The sequence below is a fragment of the Sceloporus occidentalis genome, unplaced genomic scaffold (assembly GCF_023333645.1).
Source record: "Sceloporus occidentalis isolate IW3139 unplaced genomic scaffold, rSceOcc1.0.p SCAF_95, whole genome shotgun sequence".
Taxonomy (NCBI): domain Eukaryota; kingdom Metazoa; phylum Chordata; class Lepidosauria; order Squamata; family Phrynosomatidae; genus Sceloporus; species Sceloporus occidentalis.
The window spans coordinates 1,382,475-1,408,778 of NW_028317075.1; the positions used below are offsets into that span (position 1 = coordinate 1,382,475).

General features: G+C 39.6%; 1 protein-coding gene across 1 annotated transcript; it reads left to right on the plus strand.

Moving 5' to 3' along the window:
* The first annotated feature begins 11,609 nt into the window (after positions 1 to 11,609).
* Positions 11,610 to 25,638, plus strand: LOC149284307 (neuronal acetylcholine receptor subunit beta-3-like). The gene is made up of 6 exons (XM_089496890.1): positions 11,610 to 11,670; positions 17,616 to 17,767; positions 21,637 to 21,681; positions 22,599 to 22,708; positions 24,316 to 25,195; positions 25,501 to 25,638. The coding sequence occupies exons 1-6, from the start codon at positions 11,610 to 11,612 to the stop codon at positions 25,636 to 25,638; spliced, it is 1,386 nt and encodes a 461-aa protein (XP_089353016.1).
* Positions 25,639 to 26,304: the final 666 nt, after the last annotated feature.

Consider the following 26,304-nt stretch of genomic DNA (forward strand, 5'->3'; position numbering starts at 1 on the left):
TACATTTCCAAATATACCTTGGTCACAGTACCAAAAAGGACCCCTATATGTAAATTTGTGGATTTCTCATGGCAGCCTGACACAACAAACTTCCAGAGACTTTGGGTAGTTTAAATACCAAGGTTAATCCCATTATGCCAATTCAATATAGTTAGAAAGCACTTACTGTGCTGCTAATTGACTGACTTCAGTTAGTGGTACCTTATGCAGTTAAAAAAATGGTTAGATCAACATTTCTACTAAGGTAGTTCCCACACTAGCAAAATGTATACTTGTCCGCAGACGGAGTCACAGTGAAAAGTGCAGAAATGCTTGTCTTGAATCCGTATGCAACAAAGCTGATACCGAGGAGACGCGGATGAAGAAAAAAGACAGAAGAACAAGAAGATACAAGAGAAGAAGCCAAGGTGCCAGAAAGGAGACACATAAGCAGTCAGTGGAGAGAGTAAAAAGGCATTGAGAGAGAGAGAGAGAGAGAGTGAGAGCATGTGAGAGTGAGAGAGCATAACAGTGAGTGACAGTGTGGAGTGACAGTGTGAGAGAGCGTGAGTGTGAGAAAATAAATGAACGTGTCAGAGAGTGAATGAGAGTGTGAAAGTAACTATTAGAGTGAGAGAGCATAAGAGAGACTGTGTATAAGAGTGAGTGAAAAAGCAATGTAATGGGAGTTATGGTGTACCACCACCAATGCCTGACATAGTATATGCTGATGGGAGTTATATTGTACCACCGTCTGTGTCTTTCTTGCTATATAATAATTGGAACCATGCTGTACACCTTCTGTGGATCACTAAATTGTTTTACTGTATCCAGATTAGTGTCTGGATCACTATATAATGATAGGAATTATACTGTACCTGTTAGTGTCTGGCTTACTATATAATGATTGGAGTTATGATGTAGCACTGTCTGTGTCTGGCTCACTAGATACAGTTATGCTGTACCACCCTCAGTATGTAACTTATTATTTTATGATATGAGTTATGCTGTACCAGGTGTTCCATTTCTCTCATCCATCCCATTCTGTAAATTCTAATCTAAACTTTTAATTTCCTATTTTCATCTTTTCTTGCTATATTCACTCCCCACAATAATTATTTTTACCATGTCTGTTCTATTGTGTAGATAGAAAATTCACCTGCTTGATATAGATGTTGTGCTACAAATGTATCTACTGCAATGATGTATGGTAGCACTGATGGGAACTTGGTGATATAATCTGCCCCAAAACCAAATGGACAGAGCATCATTTTGCTAATTATGTGGGTTAGGAAGAGCTCGGGGGCAGTGGGTATGGTAAGTAATTAATAGCTGTGCTGCCAAGTGTCCCTAAAATATTTTATCAAATGTTGACAGCTAAGCACATAATAAGTAGATACATTTAACAATTTTGATTTTCACATCATGTATTTCTTCTTCATATATTTTATTAGAAAAGGGAGTACACTTTTACTTTTTCAACAGGGGATTAATAAATAAACCACAAGAGGATTCCTTTGCATTAGAATTAAGACTAATGCAAAGATTTCTCAGAAATATCTGACTGAATTCTGGGAATTCTGTATCTTTTCATCAACGGCCATTGGTGTAGGGTTTAGAGCTTATCCTCAGGTGTGTTTGAACTGCTACAGAAAAGAAAGGCTTGTCAGTTTTGCTACCCCGGAGAGCAAGGCAAAAAGAGATGATAACACTTTTTCATTTTTATAGTGTGTCCAATGAGGGATTTTTTCCTAAAAGAAAGATTTTGGCCTGCGTTTGCAGTTTTGCTAAGTGGATTCTATTCCATTTTCAGGGGAAAAAGTATATCAAAGACCTTCAATTATAATTGCCCAGGAACGAAAATCCTGAAACTAAAATCTTCTGAGGCGCATGATTTAAATGGATGTTTATAATCCTAGTTTCATTGCAATAAATGTAACAGATTTTACATTTTTAATTTAATCCATATGTGTGTCAGCCTGACTCATTAAGGGGATGCAAAAGAATCAGAGGGATCTGGATCCTAAGGAGTAGGCGAGGAGCTGTGTCTCCTAAACAGTGACACTTGGGAAGTATGACTTTATGTAGTAATAGTATTTTTTAAGTTTTAATAAAAATTTTTAAAAATGCATTCAATTTTGAGTTTACCTGTCTTTCTCAGCAGAGGTCCATATACATTTAACTTTGGTACCATTTTAACTTGAATACATACATTTTAAGCTTAACCAAATATATACAACCATAGAATTAATGTTCAATCATATACTGTAAATAGTACATTTGAAACAAACATTCATTCATTCATTCATTCATGCCAATGAATGTTTGAAACAAACATTCATTGGCATGAAACAAATAAAGAAGCAACAGTGAACATAAAAAAAGGCAAAAAAAAATTAACAGTTCCAGGAGTGCCAAAACAGTGGTATTGCAACAAGAATGAGAATGAAGGTTGAGGAAGGGGTTAATGGAAGAAGATATGACAAGGCCAATGACTAAGAGGGTACCAGGAGAGTGGTGGATGGGGGGATTAAACCTCTTCAAGATTGTCAATGGTAGAGTAATCATTAAGCAAGCTCAAGATTAAACTGACAGTCTCGGACAATGACTTGTGCCTTAGTCAGGATGAGTTGGCTCCTAGCAAACTACAAAGCGTCCTGAACACAACATAATTAGGGTTCTTTAATGGCACCCTCTGTCTGAGTTCCAGACGAAAGTCCATGCAACCAGAGTGGTAGGATAGGAACATCCTCTTCGCACTCTTCCCACAGGGAATGGTATGGGCCAGGATGGGGAAGGCATGCCTGGGAACCATGTATCCTTTTTAAGGTCTTATAATTATATTATAAAGAGGGTTTATAAAAAGGACATACTTTACTTTACTTTGCTGCTGAAAACTTGCATTTTCCCCTACAAGGTTGGAGGCCACCGCAACTCAGTATGACTGAGTATAACTTAATAGCCTGTCTTACAAAGCATCCCAGCTCAGGAGCATCTTAAGCTTTAACTTGTTTGTGCCGTTACAGAGGAAGAAAAATTCTGTTGACGTTTTAGCCTTCATGGCCATTTTGAGTCTGGACTGCCATTGTGGCATGACCATACTGATATATCAATGGAGATTTTTCCTCTATAATGGCACACATGAGCTAAATCTTGAGACTATCTTGTGCATGGATGTAAACTATTAATTTGTTGGTCTCATACCAATTTGTAGACAATTTCTCTCTTTGGGTTTATCCCAAGTGCAACAGTACAGACATGGGCCTCGTTGCTCATTCTTACCTACTGGGATGCTTGCTAAGGCCTGTAAATGCTGAGACATTTGTCATTTTTTGGTTCCGGACTAGTCTTTTGGGTGTGATCAGACTGATATAAAAGTTGAGGATTTTCTCCTGTAATAGTACCAGCAAGCTAAAACTTGATACACTATATGACCAAAGGTATGTGGACACCTGACAATCACACCTACATGAGTTTGTTGGACATCACATCCCAAGTCAAGCCACATCAAGGCAGCAAACTAGGTAAATTGGTTGGATGACTGTGTTGTCAACAGTAATTGAGGTGTCTGGAATTGTGGAAGAGGGGGTGGCGGCAGGGCCGGACTGGGACTGAAAAGCAGCCCTGGAAAAATTTGGAGACCAGCCCCATATAGTTTATCTCACGGTGAAGCTCTTATACCCACACGCACCCCTTATACACACCCGAGTCACACTATGTGCAATTCTTTTTATCTCATTATTTGTATTAAAATGCCAGAAAGCAAAAGTGTTAAAAGGCCCTAATAAATTAAATACATTACACATAATAGGATCAAAACATTTACTACTGCGAACATTGTTAGATGAAAGAGTTCCATTTTATTTAGTGGAACAAAACACTGATCACATTATTCTTCACGATATTCTGGTAAGAAACTTTTATTTCTTTATTAATTCATGTAGACTATTTTTTTCCATATTTAATAAAAGCTATGATTGAGACATATTTGGTTTTTATTTCCTTTCATTTGACAACCTACCCCCGAGTTATGCACCTCTGCCCCCAGGCTTGCCACTCTGCCCCCCTGATATGCCTTCTAACCCTTTATATGCCACTCTGCCATATAGGGGGTTAAAAGGCATATCATGGGGCACTCTGCCTCCAGAAAAGCCTTATGCCCCACTATATGCCACTCTGCCTCCCTGATATGCTTTATACCCTCTCTTTATACCCTCACTCTGCATCCAGAAATGCCTTATACCCCTATATGCCACTCTGTCCCATGATATGCCTTCTAACCCCCTATATGCCACTCTGCCATATAGGGGGTTAAAAGGCATATCATGGGACAGAGTGGCATATAGGGGGGTATAAGGCATTTCTGGAGGCAGAGTGGCATAAAGGGGGTTAAAAGGCATATCATGGGGCACTCTGCCTACAGAAAAGCCTTATGCCCCCTATATGTCACTCTGCCTCCCCAATATGCTTTATACCCTCCTATATGCCCCTCTGCCTCATGACATCCCTTTTAACTCCCTTTATGCCACTCTGCCTCCAGATATGCCGTTGACCCCCTATATGTCACTCTGCATCCAAAAATGCCTTATACCCCTATATGCCACTCTGGCATATAGGGGGTTAAAAGGCATATCATGGGACAGAGTGGCATATAGGGGGGTATAAGGCATTTCTGGAGGCAGAGTTGCATAAAGGGGGTTATAAGGCATATCATGGGGCACTCTGCCTCCAGAAAAGCCTTATACCCCCCTATATGCCACTCTGCCTCCCAGATATGCCTCAACCCTCCTATATGCCACTCTGTCCCATGATATGCCTTCTAACCCCCTATATGCCACTCTGCCATATAGGAGGTTAAAAGGCATATCATGGGACATTTTTGTTTACTTTATATGGCAAGCCGATCCAGCTTGCCATATTAAATAAAAAATAATATATGCCACTCTGTCCCATGATATGCCTTCTAACCCCCTATATGCCACTCTGCCATATAGGGGGTTAAAAGGCATATCATGGGACAGAGTGGCATATAGGGGGGTATAAGGCATTTCTGGAGGCAGAGTGGCATATAGGGGGACACACTTACATACACACACATGCCGATTTTTTTTGTTTTTAACAAATACAAAAAACATTATACAGTATAAAAAATACATTATTTACTCACCTTCTACTTCTCTTGACTTCCTGGTAGCTGCACACTGTTCTCCTCTATGCTGACAGGATGCCACTGACCTGACATCCGGTGCTGCAGCAGTCTGAGTGCGTGGGGGCGGAGCTTCCACCTCACGCTGCTCCCATCACTATGCAGCCATCAGACTGCTGGGAATGTAATCTAAACGGCCGGTGCGTGCTGATGCCGCCGGCCGGAGCTACTTTAACACTTTTTTTTTAATTTATATGGTAAGCTGGATCGGCTTGCCATATAAAGTAAAAAAAAAGTATTAAAGCAGAGCCGGCCGGCGGCATCAGCACGCACCGGCCGTTCAGATTACATTCCCAGCAATCTGATGGCCGCATAGTGATGGGAGCAGTGTGAGGGGTGAAAGGTCAGTGCGAGGGGGCGGAGCTTTCACCCCTCACACTGCTCCCATCACTAGACGGCCATCGCACACGGCTGCTGGGTGCTGATGCCGGCCGGCCGCATCAGCACCCAGCGGCCGCTTTGGTTAGATTTCGGGAAGCCTGGGGGGCAATTGCCCCCCTGCCCAGCCCGCCCCTGGCACCGAGGGAGGCGTTCATTGCCATTTGCAGCCGCTCAGCGGCTGTCTTCATGGTAAGTCTGCCGGCCGCCCAGCCCACGGACCTTCCGGCCCACCGGGAAATTTCCCGGTATCCCGGTGGGCCAGTCCGGCCCTGGGTGGCGGGATAACCATAACATCAGTCTGACTCCACTCATAATGCAATTCCAGAACGACGGTGAAGATGAGAGGGTGAAAGGTCAGGAGAGTAAATGTAGATTAGGGTATCATCCCCATATAGGTGGTATTGGAAGCCAAATGATGATATCAGTTGTCCAAGGGAAGAGCTGTAAATGGAGAAAAGTAGAGGCCTAACAACTGAGCCCTGGGAAACACCAACAGATAGCAGTGGGGGAGGGGAATAAGTCCCAGAGAAGAAGACACTAATGGTACAGTCAGAGGGGTAAGACTTAAGCCACGAATGAGCTGTGCCACAGATGACCTGGTCTTTTATTTTAGCGGTAATCAAGTCATTAGTCATTTTAGTTAGCGTGGTCTCTGGAGGTGAGGGACTCTGGCTCAAATACAATATGTGACAATCATACCTGTAAGAAAAGAAGATATGATGGACATTAATAATTGCCAGGTGAGTAGTTTGAGGAAAGCAGAGACCAGGAATGAATGTCTAGATAACCTAGTATTACTCTGGCCACTATCAGTCAACTTGTGAAAAGTCCACATGGGATGAGGCCACTGCAGCTACTTTTCTAAGCAAGAATAATAAACAACCACCAATGTTCTTGACATCACTCTTTTTTTTAAAATAATGGTTCCATATAAATCCACTGTAGTAAATGAAAATTTCTAAGGTCACTGTAAGAAAATCTAATAGAGTTTCACTGAGTGTGTGAAAAGAAAATTACTAAAGAGGTTGCAGAGGTCAAAGTGAATGCCAATGAATAATTGAACATATCTCACTATGACTAGCCTTTCAGTGAACCTGACACAAATCCTGTTCAGTACTGAAGCTATGACTAACTGCCAGAATAAAGGAAGGATTTTAGACAAGGTGAAGTAAATATAACATATAACAGTTACAAAAAGCATACATAACATTGACCCTAATAATTAGTATTTAATACACATTATTCTTATGTCAGGGACAACAAATAGATGAACCATTCTGTGGTACAAGAGGGTAGACTCAACATGAGTCTCCAGCCCAGTGTCCTTCACTGGGAAGGTCCAGCAACATAGGGCTCCTAAACACATTTAGAAGATAATTAGTAAACAAAACAGCATTTTTTTTGTAAGAAATATACCGTGCACTTAAAATACTAGAAAACAACAAGCAGTTTAGAAAGAGTGAATATCTTCTGTTTAGTTTCACAGCTGTAATAGCACAAGTGGTCCCTGAACAGAACCAAAGGCATGCTAAGGCATGGTAACTGAGGTGCCCAGCCAGAGTACGTGGATGTATATTTTAAACTAGACTTGGGCGCCGGCCAAGTCTTCGTCTTTCACAACGATTTGCCCATGTTCTTTTTGGGCGAATATTCGTGTACGTTCTTTTGTGTTTGTTTTTTTCTTCATTTTTTTCCCTGTTACCTTAGCAGGGATTAATACGGGTTAATAACGCGTTAACAATACGCAGAAGCTTTGCTGATGCCAGAGAAGCTCCCTTCCAGCGACCAATAGAGTCACTCCTACGGACCTTTGAAATCTTGGCCCTCCCCCCGATACAAGTCACTGCCATTAGCCTACCTTAAGTCTTCATAGCATCCCCGGGGTTAAAGGGAACAGGAATCTGTAGGATTGCGCCAGGAGTTAAAGGTCCGTATGAGCGATTCTATTGGTCGCCGGCAGCTGTCCTTCATTGGTTGATGCCAGAGGAGGCCCCTGCCGGCAACCAATAGAGTCTCTCTTACAGACCTTTAATGCCTGGTGCCGAAGCCAACAGTTTCCCCAGGCCAAGTTGCTCGAAAGTGTACCTTGCCCTGCCTTTTGCCAGGGGCACTCAAATCCTCATTCATCCGAGGCCAAGTTGCTTAGAGCGGTTGCCTCAGAGTCTGTTTTGTTATTTTGTTTGTATTGGATTTATCTTGCCTGCACTTTATCTACACTTGTTTCAACGTGACTCCTGTAAGTATATATTTTAGCTGGGGTATTCAGCCGGTTTTCTAGCCTATCTTAAGTCTTCTGTAGTATAGCAGGGGTTGATACGGGAAACCACAAGAGAAAAAGCTAATAGTTTGGGGAAAAAATCCCTAGAACGCTAACCCAACGCACCTTGGCTTCATTAGAGCGGAAAACACGGCTTTGGTGCTAAGATTTAAAGGTCCGTAAGAGTGACTCTATTGGTCGCCAGGAAGGGGGCTCATCTGGCATCAACCAATGAAGCTGCCCTTTCCCATTCATTCTTTAGTGTGAATGCAGTTATGTCCATGCTACTGCTAACTGTTACAGTGTTATACATTTGTTTGATTCATGGGTTTGCTTCTGGCCATTTATATAAATGACCCTACGAACCTATGAAACTTTCCTCCAATTTGGGAATTAATACCCTCAAATTAAGGCCAAGAGACTGCACTTTAAGCCTGCACTCATTATTTAACAGAAACTTGAAGTTACCTTGGTAAACAGCCTAAATAGCAAAACTTGTGCCAGTGTCCAAATATTTCCTGACCTAACTGTAACTAATTTCTGCATGGGGTGGAAGCTGGATAAGTGAAAATATTAACTAAATTTACTAGCAAATCCAACAATATATACCATGTTACAATCCGCCATTAAAAAAAAGGGTGGGTAATACCCAGCAACCCCTCACTAAAGATACTGTTAATCTTTCAAGCAAAAAAGTATTAAGCCTTCTCCAAGTCATACCAATCTGAGGTTCCATATATGACAGCAATTCCTGGACTACCTGAGCAGTACTTCTTGATCTTTGGATAAGAGGAGAGGTCTAGGATATGTAGATAGGAGAATCACAGCTGGGCAATATTTCTCATCACTTGGGCACACTGTATCAAAAGGCAACTTCATTGACACGCTTTACCGTAAAACTCAGGAAATAAAATATCTTGCAGGGATAATCACATTCGATTCATAACTTTTATCATTTTTATTGGCTCCACAATCCCATGTCCCTTTCTGTATTACGGGTCCATACTTCCTATGTCACCACTGTCTCTTTCTATTACTGTTGTGTGTATTTAAGACTCCCCAATCCAATCCAATAGTTTATCATTCTATCTAAGTAAATACATCATTCTAAGTAAAAACCTCTAAAGTCCCGAAAGCTTATGTAACTTTACATCTTTCTCCGCGTTTGTTTAATCAAATGTATCAATTTCAACTAACAACTTGTCAATAAGACATAGATATGATACTGGCCAAATATTCATGCAGATACGGAGAAGAAAATGAAATATTGCTTATTTTACATGTAAATATTATTACATAGGTTTGTTTGGTGTATTGAATGTAAGGTGTGAAATATGGGGAAAGCAACAGATTTAATAGCATTTAATTTCAGGTTTTTCTAATACTCTAACTTGCCTTCCTTCACTTAGTGAACGTTAGATGTCCAGATGTTCAAAGTCGGCTGTTGGGGAAGGCTCCTTTGCACCATTTAGTGATAGGTAAACACATTTACTAACTTGTTATCTAGATATCATTGTTGATATCATTCAGTGTTGGTCTCTGAATAAACCTAGGTGGCCATGTTTTCTCTACTGAAAAGCTACATATCCTAGACCTCTCCTCTTATCCAAAGATCAAGAAGTACTGCTCAGGTAGTCCAGGAGTTGCTGTCATATGTGGAACCTCAAGTGGAACAAGGTCCCGGGTATGACTTGGAGAAGGCTTAATCCTTTTTTGCTTGAAAGATTAACAGTATCTTTATTAGCCTAGTGTATTAAGTTTGTAAAATTCAAACTAAACCTTTATTACAATGAGTGCCAACAAGCCGTGTATGTGTACTGATGCAGAGCAATTGGTGAAGCTTTGTGCCAAACAGAATATATTCCTGCCCTGTGGCTTAGATCTGCATAATTTTTGTCAGTTTAATGCATTTTGTAACTTAAGCAAGCGTGAGAGTGAATTAATTTTATCTCCTAAGCAGAATGCGTAATACCTAGGGAGAAGGCAATTTTGAGATTTGAAATTATTGATAGGATTGCTTGCATTAAAATATTATGTATTGATGTTAGTATTATTTAAACTGGTAATTGTGAACCATATGCTGGGTGCACAACTGCACATCATCCGCCAGGGTTTACTAAAGAGATTAGAAGTGAAAGCAGCCTTTTTATGTATAATATATCTTACAAACCTAAAACTGATAAAAAAGATAATTAGATCTTAGAGCAAGAAAATGCTTAACCAATGTGTCTTGACCTCTATAATTAATATTTACATTTCAAAGGCTGCAATTTCTCACCAAATATTAACTGCCACAGCGGGTTGCAGCTGTAGTAATCATTTTATATCTTCTAAGCAAAATAAAAAAGCAAAAAAGAAATGGACATTTTCTGTAAAAGATATATGCAGACATGATCTGTACTTGAACCTGATTTTTCAGTACAGTATATTCAGTATTATTAACAGTGTTCAATAACCTGTATTTGTGTTCCATAGATACTGGCATCCATGCATTGTACATACAGTTTGATCTGCCCAATTGCTGAGTACCTTGTGTGCAATTCAGTACCAGTTATGTCCCTCTTTGGTAACCAACTGTCAAAATATGCCACAGGAGGACTGGCAAGGCTGGCAGCTGGGCATTTGCTCCTTACACTGCTCTAATTTGAAGAGTTATGGCTGCCATCTTGCTAGCAAAGAGTAGTCCAGATGTGGACCATTTGCTCACCATTGGTTGATGGCAGATGAGGCCCCTGCCTGCGACCAATAGAGTTGCTTGTACGGACCTTTAAAATCCTGGCACCAAAGCTGCTGCGTGATGCGTACCCCGTATTAACCCCTTAAAAGAAAAAACGGCAAAAAACTAGCACAGGAACGGGCGAATATTCGTGGAATATGAAGATTTTTTCCCCACGAAGACAAACACGAAGATGAACATGAAGAGTTGGTTGGTGCCCAAGTCTAGTATATATTGGGATACATTGTGGTTTTATTCAGGAAAGATCACATTCAGTAGAGCTAACAGTCTAGTTGCCCACTCCAACTCGGCTGGCATTGTTTCCTCTTAGAAAGTTTCCAGCTTGTCACCAGTAGGACAGAAACTCTGGTACCATGAGAAGTCATAGATAAACACCAATGTTTATTCTTTCAAAGTGGTGGTATAGAAGATGTTATACATTTTATAGAGATCGTTTATGGTATCGCTTTTAGACGGGGTGCTTTAATACATAAAATTACAAAAATCCTGCTTTAAAGAAATATACTGTACAGGCATTTATATTAGGATATTTGGTATTTTTTAATTCAAGACAAATAAATACATATATTTCCAGGGTCTTTTCACCAAGGTGTTAAGGTCTCAATAAAAATAGAAAAATAAATACATACATTTTTTTTTTTTAATGGGTTGTAAAGTTTGCTGTAAATAACAGTTAAACCAGATGAAAGGCAAATGCAGGCGCTATGACCTTTATTGTAATTCTTCTGTTTATTAAGTATCTATTATAGCCTCATCATCCCTGGATTATTCTTGCCTAATTTTTATTTGCACTTTGTTCTAATATATTGTTTTATAGGATGGTTTGGATTGGTATGGGTTAAACAGGGCAGGGCTTAGAAGTAGGATATAGGCTTAAAGATCGGAGGCAGCTGAAACACTAAAGTACGCTTCAATGATTTTCCTACTGATGGAACAAATAGCAAGGAATCCCTTTCTGTGGATTTTGCAGCATCGATTCACTATGTTCTAATAAACCGCTCTATGACAGCATATCACCGACAGTGATAGAAGAGGACCACTGTGAAAACATGATCTTGTGTGCCCATTACTATATTACCATCTTTGTTACTGTCTGTCTCATCAACTCTGGTAAGTACAATGTATACTTTAATCAAATGAAGTAACTCCAGTTGTCACTTTAACCCACTGGACACCAGTTGTTTTGGCTATGATTAGCTTAGCCCTTTAGCAATCAAATGGATAAATGCATTATTCATATACAAGGGATTGCAAGCATTTGAAACAATGTAACGAACATATGCGATTTTTTTTTTTTTGATTTTTTTTTTAAAAAGGAATGTAATTTAAGCTGAAATAAATTATTTATCATGTTAGCGATAGGAAGGTATGCCACATTTAAGTGTCCTTTATTCAAGGGATAAATGGATTAAAATGAGAATTAATGTATCAGAATAAACTGTTTCTTTTTTTCCATGGCTGAGTTTAATTTAAGGATTTGCTTAGTGCACATCGAGAGGGTTATCAGTCTGTCATTTGGATCGACAACACTGTACTGTTGCCAAATTGTGTTTTTTTGGTTTTTTTTTAAAAGGAGACTTTGACAGTCTAGAGGAGAGCATAAGCCTTAAAATATTAAGCTAGTGCCCCCTTTATACTAATGTACTATACATAGCAGTGAGATTCATTAAAAGGATTTAAAGGCAATGACCCCGACTATAAATGTAACTGCTTCATTGCTCCATAGCTGCGATTTAAATTAAAATGACTTAAAGCCATTGACCCTGACTATAAATTTAAATGCTTCAAGCCCATAGTGACATGCAGATCAATTCAACAAAAAATAATAATTCAAAACTATAGGAAAATGGTTCAGGCACAAATTGAACATAAATAGCATAATGTGCTTTACTCAGCACAGTGCATCTTAATTGGTAGGCAGAGAATTTGCATATCAATTAACCTTTGCATAGCCACTAGTGCCCTTATTGGGAAGTGGGCAGTTTATAGTCCATATGGTTGCGTGATTTGTGTGTGCGCAAGGAAATACTTTTTGGTACTCATGTCATTGTGACCTTGCACAAGTGACTGCTTCAGTAGGAAAGCGAGTATGACTCGTACAGTCAATAAACACCATGCACAGACAGAGAATCGAACGCAAGTTAACTTCACTTACTTCAGGTTTATCTAAAATAAATCAATACATAGAACCAATTGTTCAAAGTAACCAGTGCCAGGCTTAGTGCCAGGTGAATCAAGCAGGTGCCTGGGGTACCTGGATCCAGGACGTACTGGCTGTCACCCCAAAAAAACCTCCAAAGGAAGCCTAGCACTCAACAAGTGTGCAACCGAGCCCTCCACGATGCATACCGTATGTGGTCTATGCTTACATTTCCATTCTACACGTAAAAAAACGACATTGCATGGAGAACGGGCAGTCACGATAGCAGCCTATAAATGTTAGTAGTCATCAGGCCACCTATACCTTTTTGCGCAGAATTGCTCTTTATTCATATCGCTTTATATGTAGGTTTACAGCTGATTGCAATGGTGCTAAGGATTAACATGCTTTTATTCTAGTTAGTCAAAGAACGTAATCTTGGATAAGAATTTAAATCTGCATTGCAACAGATTACCATTTAAGTGTAAAATTTTAAATGCACCGGTGATTAAAAGGCTCGGGTATAAATGCACTTTTACCTTTTACAGGAAATCTTTACCAGTGTTTTGAAGTGTCCAATATTTACATAGTGTCAGTTGTCATGAAATATAACCTGACTAGGTTGCCCTAGATGATGTTTGCCTCTCAAGTATGCCAGTGCCATTGCAAAGGTAATATATCCAAACCTTAATATATTACACCGATCGTCCATTTACAGACGGCACAGATCTAAAACACCACAGTGTTACTCTGGATATGTGTAATAATAATTACAACCCCGTATTTTACAAGACAGTGTTCCTCTAGGCACAGGGAAAGAGGACCTGTCTGGATTAACCTTTGTTCTGAAGAGCCCTTGACAGCAAAAACCGATAAGTGAGAAGTGCTCTCTCAACAACAAAGATGGCAAACAGGTTTTAAGACCAGATATTGAGATTCTCTCATCTTCAGAAGATCATACACCTTAATTTGCTTACTAAATATTAGGAGCTCATCTAAGAGTGATGGATATTTTAATGTGGATCTCTTGCTCACTGTGTATAGAGACATGCTTAATGGACTTGAAATATGATTGAAATGATTCGCTGGCGCTATTGGGTCTTTTACACAGTTTTAGACCTAAACTGTCTTGACGAGTGGAATCATTTGGATATCGTGGTGGAGATTTTTACTGATTTTTTTTTTATCAGGCAAGGAAAATAATATTTTCTCATGCTGTTGAATTAATACATGAATTGATAAGGCTCTGTTTATACTGGCATTATGTTATCTCAAACAGTAAACTGCAGAAAGACAACATCAAGAAACCCAAATATTCAAATAAATGGACTTCTAACATTTTAAAATGTAAATGTGGTGAGCTTCAAATTAGTCTTAAGTAAAGACAAACATACTTCTGTTTAAGTGTAGCATTTTAATGCAGGACAAATACTTCATGATCAGTGGTAGATCTCCTGTCTTTTGGATTTATTGATTAAAATGTCTTCAATGTCCAATAAGATTAAGATAAGGAGGAAGAAAGATGTCATTTGACTGCATCATACTAAGTTCAATGACATGTAATTAGTACTGGCAAAGGCTCCAGTTGAAGGTCATAACATTTTCTTTCCCAGTTAGATTCACGAGTTCTGTTCAGAACGTATTAGACCTTGTGTACTAGAGACATCATTGATCAACCAGGGAACTCAAGCCTTCCCAACATTAAGTGATGTACCTAATATTCTACTTTAGAAAATCAGCCCTGCTATATGATCTCGGTATGAGGCCCTCCTAAGTACAGGGACCTGGCCAGGAGCTTTCATTTCCCCCTCCATAAGAGAGACCCTAAGGAGTTGTTGTATTGTCAAAGAAGGGCTTTCATTTGCTGAATATCCATCGGATGATGTTTTAGCAGAAAAACATTAAATGAAATCCAAGTATTTGGTTAAATCCAAATCGTATTCCAAAATATTAAATTATTGTGGGTTTTTTCAAATCGTTCGGTGCTCCAGCATCTCAATTAACTTTGAGAGCAAAAAGTCTAAGGTTGACTGCCCTTCAGATTCAGGCTGCTTTTATCTAGTAGTCAGCAACATGAATAAGTAATTTGCAGTCAGCTTTGGACATACTTCAGCAGTGTCATCTTAAAGACATTAAGAGCACGTTGCAAAGTATTACATGCAAAATTATTCTGCATCTGCTGATGAGAAACTTATTGTCACGTAAACATCATAGGTTGAAGTAATAACAATGTAACTATGTACTCATAACATAAGCAAACCGCAAAAAAAGTCTCCTCTATTTAAAACTTAATCAAAGTCTGGCCGACCCAATAAGCTAAGCTTGTATTTTTCTGCTTTGTAGCATTTTATGTAGTGAAATAGAGACTATATGACTAAAGGTATGGGGACAACCCTCCGAATTGTTGAGTTTAGGTGTTTTAGCCACAACTATTGCTAACGGGTATATAAAATCAAGCACATCTCCATAGACAAACATTGGCGGGATAACAGATGGTGCTGAAGTGGCTTCAAACGTGGCACTGTATAGGATGCCACCTGTGCCACAAGTCAACTTGTGAAATGTCTGCCCTGTTAAATCTGCCACCAGTCCACTGTAAGTGTTAGTAAAGTGAAAGCTTCTAGGAGCAGCAACAGCTCACCCACAAGCGGTAGATCACACACACTCACAAAACTGCTGAAGTGCATAGCTCATAAAATTGGCCTGTCCACTGTAGCATCACTCACTACAGAATTCCAAATTGCCTCTGGAAGCAGCATCAGCACAAGCACTGTGCAACAGGAGCGTCATGTAACGGGTTTCCATAGCCAAGCAGCGGCACACAAACCGAAAATCACTATGCACAATGCCAAGCATGGAGTGGTATAAAGCATGCTGCCACTGGACTCTGGAGCAATGGAAATGTATTCTCTGGGGTAATGAATTGCACTGCAATGGACAAATCTGGGTTTGGCGGATAATGGTCTGAGTCGGTCACTGTTTGGGCTAGACCCCTTAGTTCCAGTGAAGGGTAATGCTAATGCTACAACATACAAAGACATTTTAATTAGTTGTCTGCTTCCACTTCCCCTTCCTGTTTCAGAATGACTGTGCCCCTATGCACAAAGCAAGGTCCGTAAAGACATTGTTTAAATAGTTTGGTGTGGAGGAACCCGAGTGGCCTGCACATTGAACACCCTTGGGATGAATTGGGATGCTAATTATAAGCCAGGCCTTGTCCAACATCAGTGCCTGAACTCACAAACACACTCCAAAAGTTTGTAGAAAGACTTCCCAGAAGAGTGGAGGCTGTTATAGTCGCAAAAGGGGAACCAACTCCATATTAGTGGCCATGGTTTGGGAATGAGCCAACAAGCTAATTTAGGTGTAGATTAGTTCTATATGGAAGATTACCATCTTGGGTTCATCTTGAAGGTGGCAACTGGTTGTCAGATCATGTACTCCTTGATGCTGAGAGCGGAAGTATTTAGTCCCACTAAAATTTCTTGGTGACTCAATGAGGTGTTACTAACAGACATTCTATGAGAGGACATTGTCTCCAGCTATTTTTTATAAAATCTACCTCAGATCCACCCAATCTTAGAAAAAATGGGAAGCATATTGTAAGTGCATACAAAATGTGTCTCAAGAAAAAACCAACACACGAAAATACAATCTGGAAACAATATGAGCATGGCAACATATGTGAAAGAGCTATCCATAAAAACCGTTTTACCCAAGATAGACCTCAAACGGTCTGACCGTAAATGTGCCAGATAAAATACCATATGTCTTTTGTGATTACTACACCATGCTTTATAGGTTGATAAGGGTTCACCATACCAGGATGCATACAGTCAACACATTTGGAGAAATATGTAAGGTGCTTCCTTGACTCCAACCAGGCAGCTTCACTAGATATACCAATAAAGGGACTTTTGTTTGGCGTTAATTGCCATAAAATCAATGCAGATAGGGAGACAGGGCCTTGAGAGGATTTGCTCCTCTTTTATAAGACATTCAACAGATGGTATATTTCAGTTCAAAATCAGATGTTCACGGCCAGGTTTATGAGCCTTATGAAAGATGGCACCTAACTGCTGGGCTGGCCTCCCGCCGGGGCCACGAGGTCCGCTTCTCTGCCATGATGTCAAAGTCAACCACCATCATGTGTCCCAAACCGTCCGATGGATCCTTCCACAGCATCTTCCTCCAATGTATATTGCTCTTCTCCGATTCTGGTTCCCTGAAACTACAGTGGCCAGCTGCTGCCTCACACGCATTTGAATTTTCGGTCCTTTCTGTGCCCTATAAAAGCCTCATATACTTACTAGTCATTGCTCTCTGGTTTTCATACCTTTGCTTGTCAAAGTGTATCCTATCCTAGCTTGTTGAAGTATTGATCCTGTGTTTGACCTGGGATGACTCCAACTATTCTGTTCTCTGGCTTCCTGATCTCTGCTATATTATACGACTATGCTGAACTCCGGTTACCTGGTCATGGCTCCAATATGGATTTCCCTGAACTCCAGCTTCCTGACTACGGATTATCTCGACTACCCTGCATGTGCACCCTTAGAATTTGTCCCCGGTCTCCTAGGATCATCAGAAAGTCAAATATAATTTCTATTGTAATTCAAAGGGTTCCCCAATGTCTAATCCACCCAGATCAGTCTGGGTGAAATACCTTAAAAATGAAACCTAGTTCATTTGACTGAAATAAGAGGAAAAAAATGGCATTTTACTATTTTGTTAATTAACTGTATTGATAGTTTTAGAATTATCAAAAAATATTCTTCAGCAAGCAAATACCAGCCAATAGATTAAACAAATGCATAAAGATAAATGTAATGGTTTAAATTACCTGTTCAAGTATTCTATGATGAATTTAATTGTTTTCCTCTCTCTCATTTTTTCTCCTACATACATTATTTAGCCTATTCAAAGTTTCATCCTTTGGCTGAAATAGAGGACAGCCTGCTACGCAACCTCTTTATCGGCTATCAAAAATGGGTGAGACCAGTGCAAAATCCCAACCACACAATTAAAGTCAATTTTGGCTTAAAAATATCACAGCTTGTGGATGTGGTAAGAAAAGGGGCTACATTTTTGTGTCTTGTTTGAACTTTCAGTAGGATGCTTTTGGTGGATGAAAATGTGACATTAGAGCTATAAAATATCAACCTGAGTAACTTAAACATCGTAAAATTGGGTCTAGAGAAGATAGTCGGCTGATACAAGAATGTGGAATTTTTAGTGGCCCAATGTTTATTGACTCTCATAACCATTGAAGATCTCAGAGGTATGGTGATCCACTAAAAGGGATCACATTCAAGTTTTAGATTATCATCTCCTAGCAAAAAGAAAAATGTTGGTGCGCTAAGCTAGTTCCAGGCTCAAATAATACAAATGTGTAAAATGAGGCCTACCATATTATTTGAGCCTGGAACTAGCTTAGCCCACCAACATTTTTCTTTTCTCTGTTTGTATATATGTGAGGTTGTTGGCTCCTCATCAGTCTGGTTGCAGCTTGCTGTCCAGGGGTTAAATGGGGGGAGGTTTAATTGCATCTCCCCCAACACATTAATAAGGTTTTGGTAGCAGTATAAACTGCTTTGTGTGCCCACTATGTAGGAGGTGAGAGTAGGTTCTCACCCCATTGAGAGTGTGCCTTGACATGGCGGGTGAGCTTAATTATGCTTTGGACAATTTATATTATTTTTATATATTTGTTGCCAAATTTATTAGGGTGAGAAGCGCAGAAAATTTTTGTTTTTCTGCATCATCTCCTAGGTGCCTATGATGATATCCATGACCCCTGCACTGCCATATTGACCAATAAAATGAGAAAGACACAACAGACCAAATTGGATTTTGAATTGGCCGCGGCATTTATTCACAGCAACATTTTCTTTATCAAACATATTTATAAATGTAAAACACCTTTTTACTTGTTTAAACATCAACATTATATTAACAGACTTTCCTCGGCAGTTTCAGGGTCGTCGGGCCTACCAACCAAACTCAGTTCAGGATGCTGACTGTTAACCCGTTGTAAACCACCAGTCGTTAACACAGTGGCCCAATTCGACCTCAGCCTCAGTGCCGCACTCCTTATTTCTTGCTTGACACGTTAAACTCCAACCACACAAACTGATCTTTTACCTATAGTGGGCTCTCTTTTAGGCCAGGACCCCTTTGCTACCTTTTACCCAAACACAACAACCCTTCTTATCCAGGGCAGGAATCTTCACCAGTCCCTAAGTAACATGAGAGGCATGCTGTCCCAGAAGGTTAACCCTTTATATACCAGAGATCTCCTTGGTGGAAAGGCTATGACCATACTGTTGTCCCCCCTTCCCCCAGGGGACCAACCAGCAGCTTTTTATGTAAATAACCTAATTGCAACATTACACCCTATGTGAAAAGGGGGGACTACTGGTGTAGGTCAGGGTCATGTTAACCCCTTCCGCTTAAGGGACTCCAGAGGTTTTCTTTTCTGCAAATGTTCCCAAAACATTATCTGTCGTGTCCGCTGGGGACATGTTTCTCCTTAAATGACATAATAGTAAAGCTGCCAAAAAAACTTACATGAATAGATTCCCTTCAATATCAAGGATATAACTTTAAGGGACTAAAAGGGCCTATATAATATACAAACTCTAATTTGTTTCCTATTCTGCACATAGAGATCGGAGGAAAAGTCAGCAAGAGATGTTAAGGGGAAATCAATGATTAACAAGAGTTAAAAATAGCAATTGAAAAGGGAGTTGAAGAAAGAAAGTTAGAGGGAACAATAATTGTAAAATGCAATAGGTAAAAAAAGCTCTTAAGGGAAATATTGTACACAAAAAGGCTTAAAACAGGCCACTATAGTGTATAGCGATCTGAAGACACCCTGCATTCTTGACAGGGTTAAACAAATATGCTGACATTCGGTAAGCATGTAGACTTCCATTAGAAAAATACACACTATCACATTAATCACGCGTGGCACAAATACCACTGCTAGCTGCTCTCTGTATATGCACCTGCAAATCCTGTTAACTATGTCATTAAAGCTAGAAGTCTCCAGAATGAGTTTCTGATTCTAATGCCACGAGTATGCTTTTGGATCTTAGCTATATAGCTTAAGGCTACTATAAGACTATTTTGGTTTCCAGTGATTAAATACCCTGAATACTATGTCTTGAGGTGTAAACACTAATTCAAGCGGAAATATGACATTGGGGCGTTTTTATTAAAATGAAAATATGCTTTAAATGTTAACATCTTAACTTATACCTAAAGATACAAAATAACAGATTTTATAATAAAAAATATAGTCTTAGATTGCCAGATGGTTTTGTAAGAAGCGTTGCGTAAATTGTTGGCGCTGTATAAATAAAAGATAATAATAATAATAATAGTGATAATAATAATAGAGTGCAAAGACCAATGCCATCCTGCCACTTTCTAGCACCTCCTAGTGGTTGATAAGAATTACACCTACATAACTCCTTCACTAGTCCTGGGCAAACAATTAATGCTTCTGGCATTTTAATCTGATTCCACTGAACCGGATGTGCCCAATGGTCTGCTTTTCACATGCAATGATAAGCTTAAACTATATTATAGCACACATATGATCCACCAGGCTTAGAGACACAGCAGTGAAAATAAGATTTATTTAGATTCAGATAATGAATTCTCTTGACACAAGATGAAATGTAAAGCTAAACATATTGTAACCCAATCACTGGCATTCAGACACTGATAAGGAATTGTCTCAGATACAGTGAGTAAACTAGGTCATTTATTTAGAGGATGCTGAGTGTGCAGATCTGGCTCCTATATTATTCACTTGCAGATGTTTAAGACTGCATAATTCTTTATAGAATTAAATGGGGCTTATTGGGGGAGGACTAAGACTCCTAAAACTACAGTTTATTCAAGAGAGCTCTAAATCATTGAAACCATATAACCCCTGTAAATTAGAATATCACGAATAAAGGGTCCTGCTCATATCCTACAGGTCACATGTAATGTAAGCACAGACATAAAGGCACCAGCCATATTAACTATACTCAGAGGCAGCTTAGGGCCTCAATTGCCCTATGGGGTGAGGAGAGATCTGTATCAGTTTGCATCACTACCATGTTTTTTGTTTCTCATCTTTTTTTCACACACTGAGATCCTGTGACATCTTATGGGATAGGAACATTTAGGGACAGAGATGGAACAGGTTTGATACTTCAGCTAGCGATGTCAGAAGAACTGTTGAGTCAACTGTTGAGAACCTCTTCTTTAGAGGTTTGCTTGGTCTGCGTGACTTTTTAGTACACCGATCAAGCTGCACATGGCCATTCAATAAACCTTACAGCTTTTAAAACATTTGACGATACTAAATAAAAATAAAATCTTATCACATGCAAGATAATTGAGCTCAAAGCATAAAATTAACAACGAATACCCAAGGGTGACGGTAACAACATGATTCCTTAAAGGATAAGGTCCTTGGTGGTAGAAATGAAAACATACATGCATTCATGCTTACACCAAGGGTGGGGTATATTCAAACTGAAAGGCCCCTGTCTAGGGTGATCACATTTTATTTCTGCCATTCAGGGACACACTATGAAGCCCATCAGATCACACGCATAAAATATCATATTTGGGGCCAAACCCTTCTGCTTCCCCCTTGAACTGCCGTTTGGGGCGTTCTGGTGCTTTCTTTTTTTGAATCTAAAAAATTCCGAAGGTTATAAGAAGGTTCCTATAGGGTCAGTACTGGATTGGTCACCCCACACAACGCCATAAGATAAAGGGTTATTTTGTCAAGAAAGATGTTGGATGTACTACTTGGGAGGCCATTCAATACAGTGAAGGACTGGAGTGAAGGCCTAACAAACCTAATGCATAAAAATAGGTTCATGTCTTATCACTGAAATACTTTTCTTGCCTTTTATGTTTGACAGGATGAAAAGAAACAACTGATGACTACTAATGTATGGTTACGACAGGTAAAATAACAACACTATTGCTATAAGGGTATTCTCTGGAAAGATAGCAAAGCCCTGCATGTGTGTGTGCAATGCATAAGCATCATCCTTTTATAAAACAACGCTGGCCACTAGGTACTGCTTGTTAACACAAGTAGCTAAAGGGTGGATAGTGTAGCTATGACTTAATATATTAAAGATGCTAATATGGTTCAAGGGGTTTATTTGCGGTTTAACTCATTCATGACCAGAAGTACCCAAGCTATTTGTACCCAAAGACCAGAACAATCTAGGCAGCCCTTTACACTGGTACATGATTGGAATAACTGTACACTGAGGTACACAACAAAGAAAAACACCCGACGTTCTATGCATACAGAGATATCCCCGCATAAATACATATACTTACCTGTATACACACTTACTGCCATAAACACAAAGCCCCATTCCTACCTGCAGAGTATCTGTACTCATGTGGCTGCAGGTTGATGGTTGGGGGATCCTGACAGGTCACGCATGTGACTACAGAAAGAGCTTACTGGCAGATCCTGTCACATGACAGGAAGTAGGAGGCTGACTCTGCCATCACTAATGCCCATAATGGAGTCTGTGTCTCGGCAAATACCCCTAACCTCCCACATCACCTAGCACAGTAAATGCAAGCAACAAGTGGGGACCCTTTGACACCAAGGGCCCTTAAGCAGTTGCCCCATTGTTAATACGCTCTGTAATACACAAAAAAACACCCTGTGAGTAAAAAATCTGTTAATTAGAGAGAGGTCAAATTTAGATATATTGAGGCTCCTACCAAATATATCTAAATTGTATGTTTGCTTGTATTACAATTGAAAGCTTTAAACTAGAGGAAAGCCTCTACAATTTAATAACTGGATAACAGTTTTATGTGCCTTATTTAGTGTATTTCATTTATAACATAGGAATGGATGGATCTGAAGCTAAAATGGAACCCCAAGGACTATGGTGGAATTACTTACATTAGAGTTCCATCAGAGAGTTTATGGCTTCCGGATATTGTTCTATTCGAAAAGTAAGATTTTTCTCTCTCTATTTAGCGTATTTATTGTAGCTGGGTTATATTTGAAAAAAAAAATCTTGGAAATGTAAGCCAAGACCCCAAAACTTTTAGCACAGCTTCTCAGAGGGGGGAAATTCTCCGACAGGGGTAAGACAAACAAACTGTGGTAACAGACCCCAAACATGGGGTCTGTCTATGGGATAGTCAATTCTAGAATATAATATTAATATACCAGATGTCCATTATAAGCATCTGTGACATGTTTTGAACCAAGGTTCAAATGTAATACTTAAGTTTAAATAATACTTGCCATTTAAAAATCCACCACTTAGGCTAGGTTTCCACTTGGTTTTTTTTTGCTAAAAACGCCCATAAAAACGCCAATAGCGCCACCTGGCGTTTTTTTAGTGAAAAAACGTTGCAGCCAGATGTTAGCTGTTCTTCAATAGGAAATCGCAGAATGCCATATCCACTTGGCGTTTTTCTGTTCGGCGTTTTTTCAGTCCTCTTTGGCGTTTTTCTGCTTTTTTGGGCTCTGTGGCAGTTTTTCAAAATCGCAGCATGTTGACACTCTGGCGTTTTTTGCAAGGAAATCTTGGCGTTTTTCTCCAATAGAAGTCTATGGGAGAGAAAAAACGCCATGAAAAAGCCATGTGGGTTTATTGCCTTGGCGTTTTTTATGGCGTTTTTTCCACAGTTACAATGCAGAGGATGGACCCAGTATCTGTGTGTCCTACGAGAAATAGGCTGGAAAGAAACAGTTTCACACAAAACAAAGTTCATATTGAATTCTACACCATTTGGAACAAACATGCCATTACAAACAAACATACGCGACGCATCAACTGGATCCTGCGTGCCAAAAGCAACAGCAAACAATTTGCACCATCATTTGGGGCCAATCTTCCTAGAGGAGCAGACATTCGGAATAAAGCATGCCTTACAAACCACAGAAAAGTGACAAAAGGGTCCGCCGGGGCGTTTAAGTAGAACTCTACCAAGTAAATGACATCAGGGGGCAGATACTTGCCATTTATCCTAATCCCTTTTTTAGCTGGGTGAAACTTCTAACTTGTAAAGGCTGGAAAAACTGCCTAAGGTCAAAAAAAGCAATTTCCACAGAAAGGCTAAAACGCCAGAAAAAACTCCAGAAAAAAACGCCAAAACGCAGGAAAATGCAGTGGCAGTTTTCTTGGCGTTTTTCATCAAGAAAAAAAACGCAGGACAAAAACCCAAGTGGAAACCTAGCCTTAGTTTAGTATTTAGTTGTTCATTAATAAACTCCTAATGATACGCCTAAATGCACACATTAGACCAAGTTGTCATTAAATAGGTCCTTAATGCAAATCTATTTTCAGTTCAAACACTATGGTTCAGACGGTTATATACTTTAGGAAGCCTTGCTAATGGGTCTTAGGGTTTATTATATTCAACTTGTGAAAATGTTTTAGATGTAATTGCTAATTAAGTGTTAATTTTCCAGACTGCATAATCAAAAAATAATGCATTACGTTTTTGTTATAATTAATATGCTAACCCAGGTTTTGGGGTTACCTAGAAACATGGATATGGGGACAAAGAAATTGATGCCTTATCATACATATGTTTCTCCTTTTAAGTGCGGATGGACGTTTTGAAGGGTCACTTATGACAAAAGCAATAATAAGATACGATGGAACAGTCATATGGACACCACCAGCCAGTTATAAAAGTTCCTGCACAATGGATGTGACCTATTTTCCGTTTGACCGTCAAAACTGCTCTATGAAATTTGGATCATGGACATATGATGGGAATATGGTGGACTTGATTCTGCTGGATGCAAATGTAGACAGGAAGGACTTCTTTGACAATGGTGAATGGGACATCATAAATGCTACAGGTCTGAAAGGAATGAGAAAAGATGGGATTTACTCATATCCCTACATCACGTATTCTTTTGTTTTGAGGCGTCTTCCTTTATTTTATACTCTTTTTCTAATAGTTCCTTGCCTTGGACTCTCATTTCTAACTGTTCTGGTGTTTTACTTGCCATCTGATGAAGGAGAAAAACTCTCACTGTCTACATCTGTACTTGTTTCACTTACAGTTTTCCTACTCGTCATTGAAGAGATAATTCCTTCCTCTTCAAAAGTAATTCCATTGATTGGAGAGTACCTACTATTTATCATGATATTTGTAACCCTGTCAATAATTGTTACAGTCTTTGTAATTAATGTCCACCATCGTTCTTCTGCCACCTACCATCCTATGGCTCCCTGGGTAAAAACACTGTTTTTGCAAAAACTCCCCAAACTACTATGCATGAAAGGTCAAGTTGATCAATTCTCCTTCTTGGATTCAGAAACGGTCCAATCTGCAAAATCAAAGCCATCCAGCAAAAGGAAACATATACAGGCAAATGATGGAGAAAAAGTATTGATTGCTTTCTTGGAAAAGGCTGCCGATTCTATTAAATATATTTCCACTCATGTGAAAAAGGAGCATTTTATTCGACAAGTGAGTAACACCATAATTGTGTGTGCTTGTATTATTAAAATCTGTACTGTTTGGGCAAAATAGGTGTAATAGTTCCTGGCAGTCCAATTAATTACAATAAATAACAAGCACTCCCTGCCCAGATCACAGGTCTTGTACAGGCCATTAATGGGTTTCAGCCACAGTTGGTTGCCTCAACTGGCATTGAATATCTAATTATTGAATAAGTGAAATCAAATGTTCAAAATGAAAAGATTTTTTAATATCTAAAGCAAAAACATTTCATGACATGTATTGGTATAATAGTTATATTTTTTCATTTACAGGTTGTGCTGGACTGGAAATTTGTAGCTCAAGTACTCGATCGCATCTTCCTGTGGCTGTTCCTCTCTGTTTCTATTACAGGATCTGTTTTAATATTTACCCCGGCATTGAGAATGTGGGTAAACAGCACTAATGTCTGAATCTAACTTTAGTCACACAAACCAGTGATCATATGAAAGGCAAACAATTTAGACACATCCTGACAAAGTAGTACACCATACAAGTATGCCACAGCATCCCATCAATTTTGATTGCTAACAATTACCGTATTTGCTCGATTATAAGACGAGGTTTTTTTCAGAGCAAATGCTCTGAAAAATACCCCTCGTCTTATAATCGAGGTCGTCTTCTAATCAGACCTCAAAAAAAAAATGTCCGCTGGGGCCAGGCTGCTTACCGGTGCTTTGGTCACGAGCAGCGTCTCTTCTAGCAGCAGGAGAACAGGAAGCTAGCAGAGTGTCACATAATTCTGCCTCCCCCCTCCTTCCTCTGGGGGCAGGGCCAGAGAAGTTGCTCGCACAACCGGGCCCCTGCAGAAGTCTACGATTGCAGTTCAGGTAAGGGGGTGGGGGTGGGGGAGGGTTTTTGTGATTAATGTGTGAAGTATGTGTGATTAATGGAATGAATGAGTATTTAAATGTTTGTGAATGAGTGTGTGTGTGATAGCATGGATGTGTAAAGGGGGTGGTGGTGGTGGTAGCATGGCATAGGGAGGCTGTACTCACACTCCTATCATCCTCAGGTTCCAGCATGTACTGGCTGCCTTGGCTTGATAGGAGTATGATTGCTGTTAGCAGTTATATATA

What these genes read in the sequence shown, in the direction of transcription:
- LOC149284307 (XM_089496890.1), top strand. Translation starts at nt 11,610, where the DNA reads ATGATCTTGTGTGCCCATTACTATATTACCATCTTTGTTACTGTCTGT. An exon ending in TATCACAGCTTGTGGATGTG is followed by an intron (nt 17,768 to 21,636) that starts GTAAGAAAAGGG and finishes TATGTTTGACAG; the next exon opens with GATGAAAAGAAACAACTGAT. An exon ending in GATATTGTTCTATTCGAAAA is followed by an intron (nt 22,709 to 24,315) that starts GTAAGATTTTTC and finishes TCTCCTTTTAAG; the next exon opens with TGCGGATGGACGTTTTGAAG.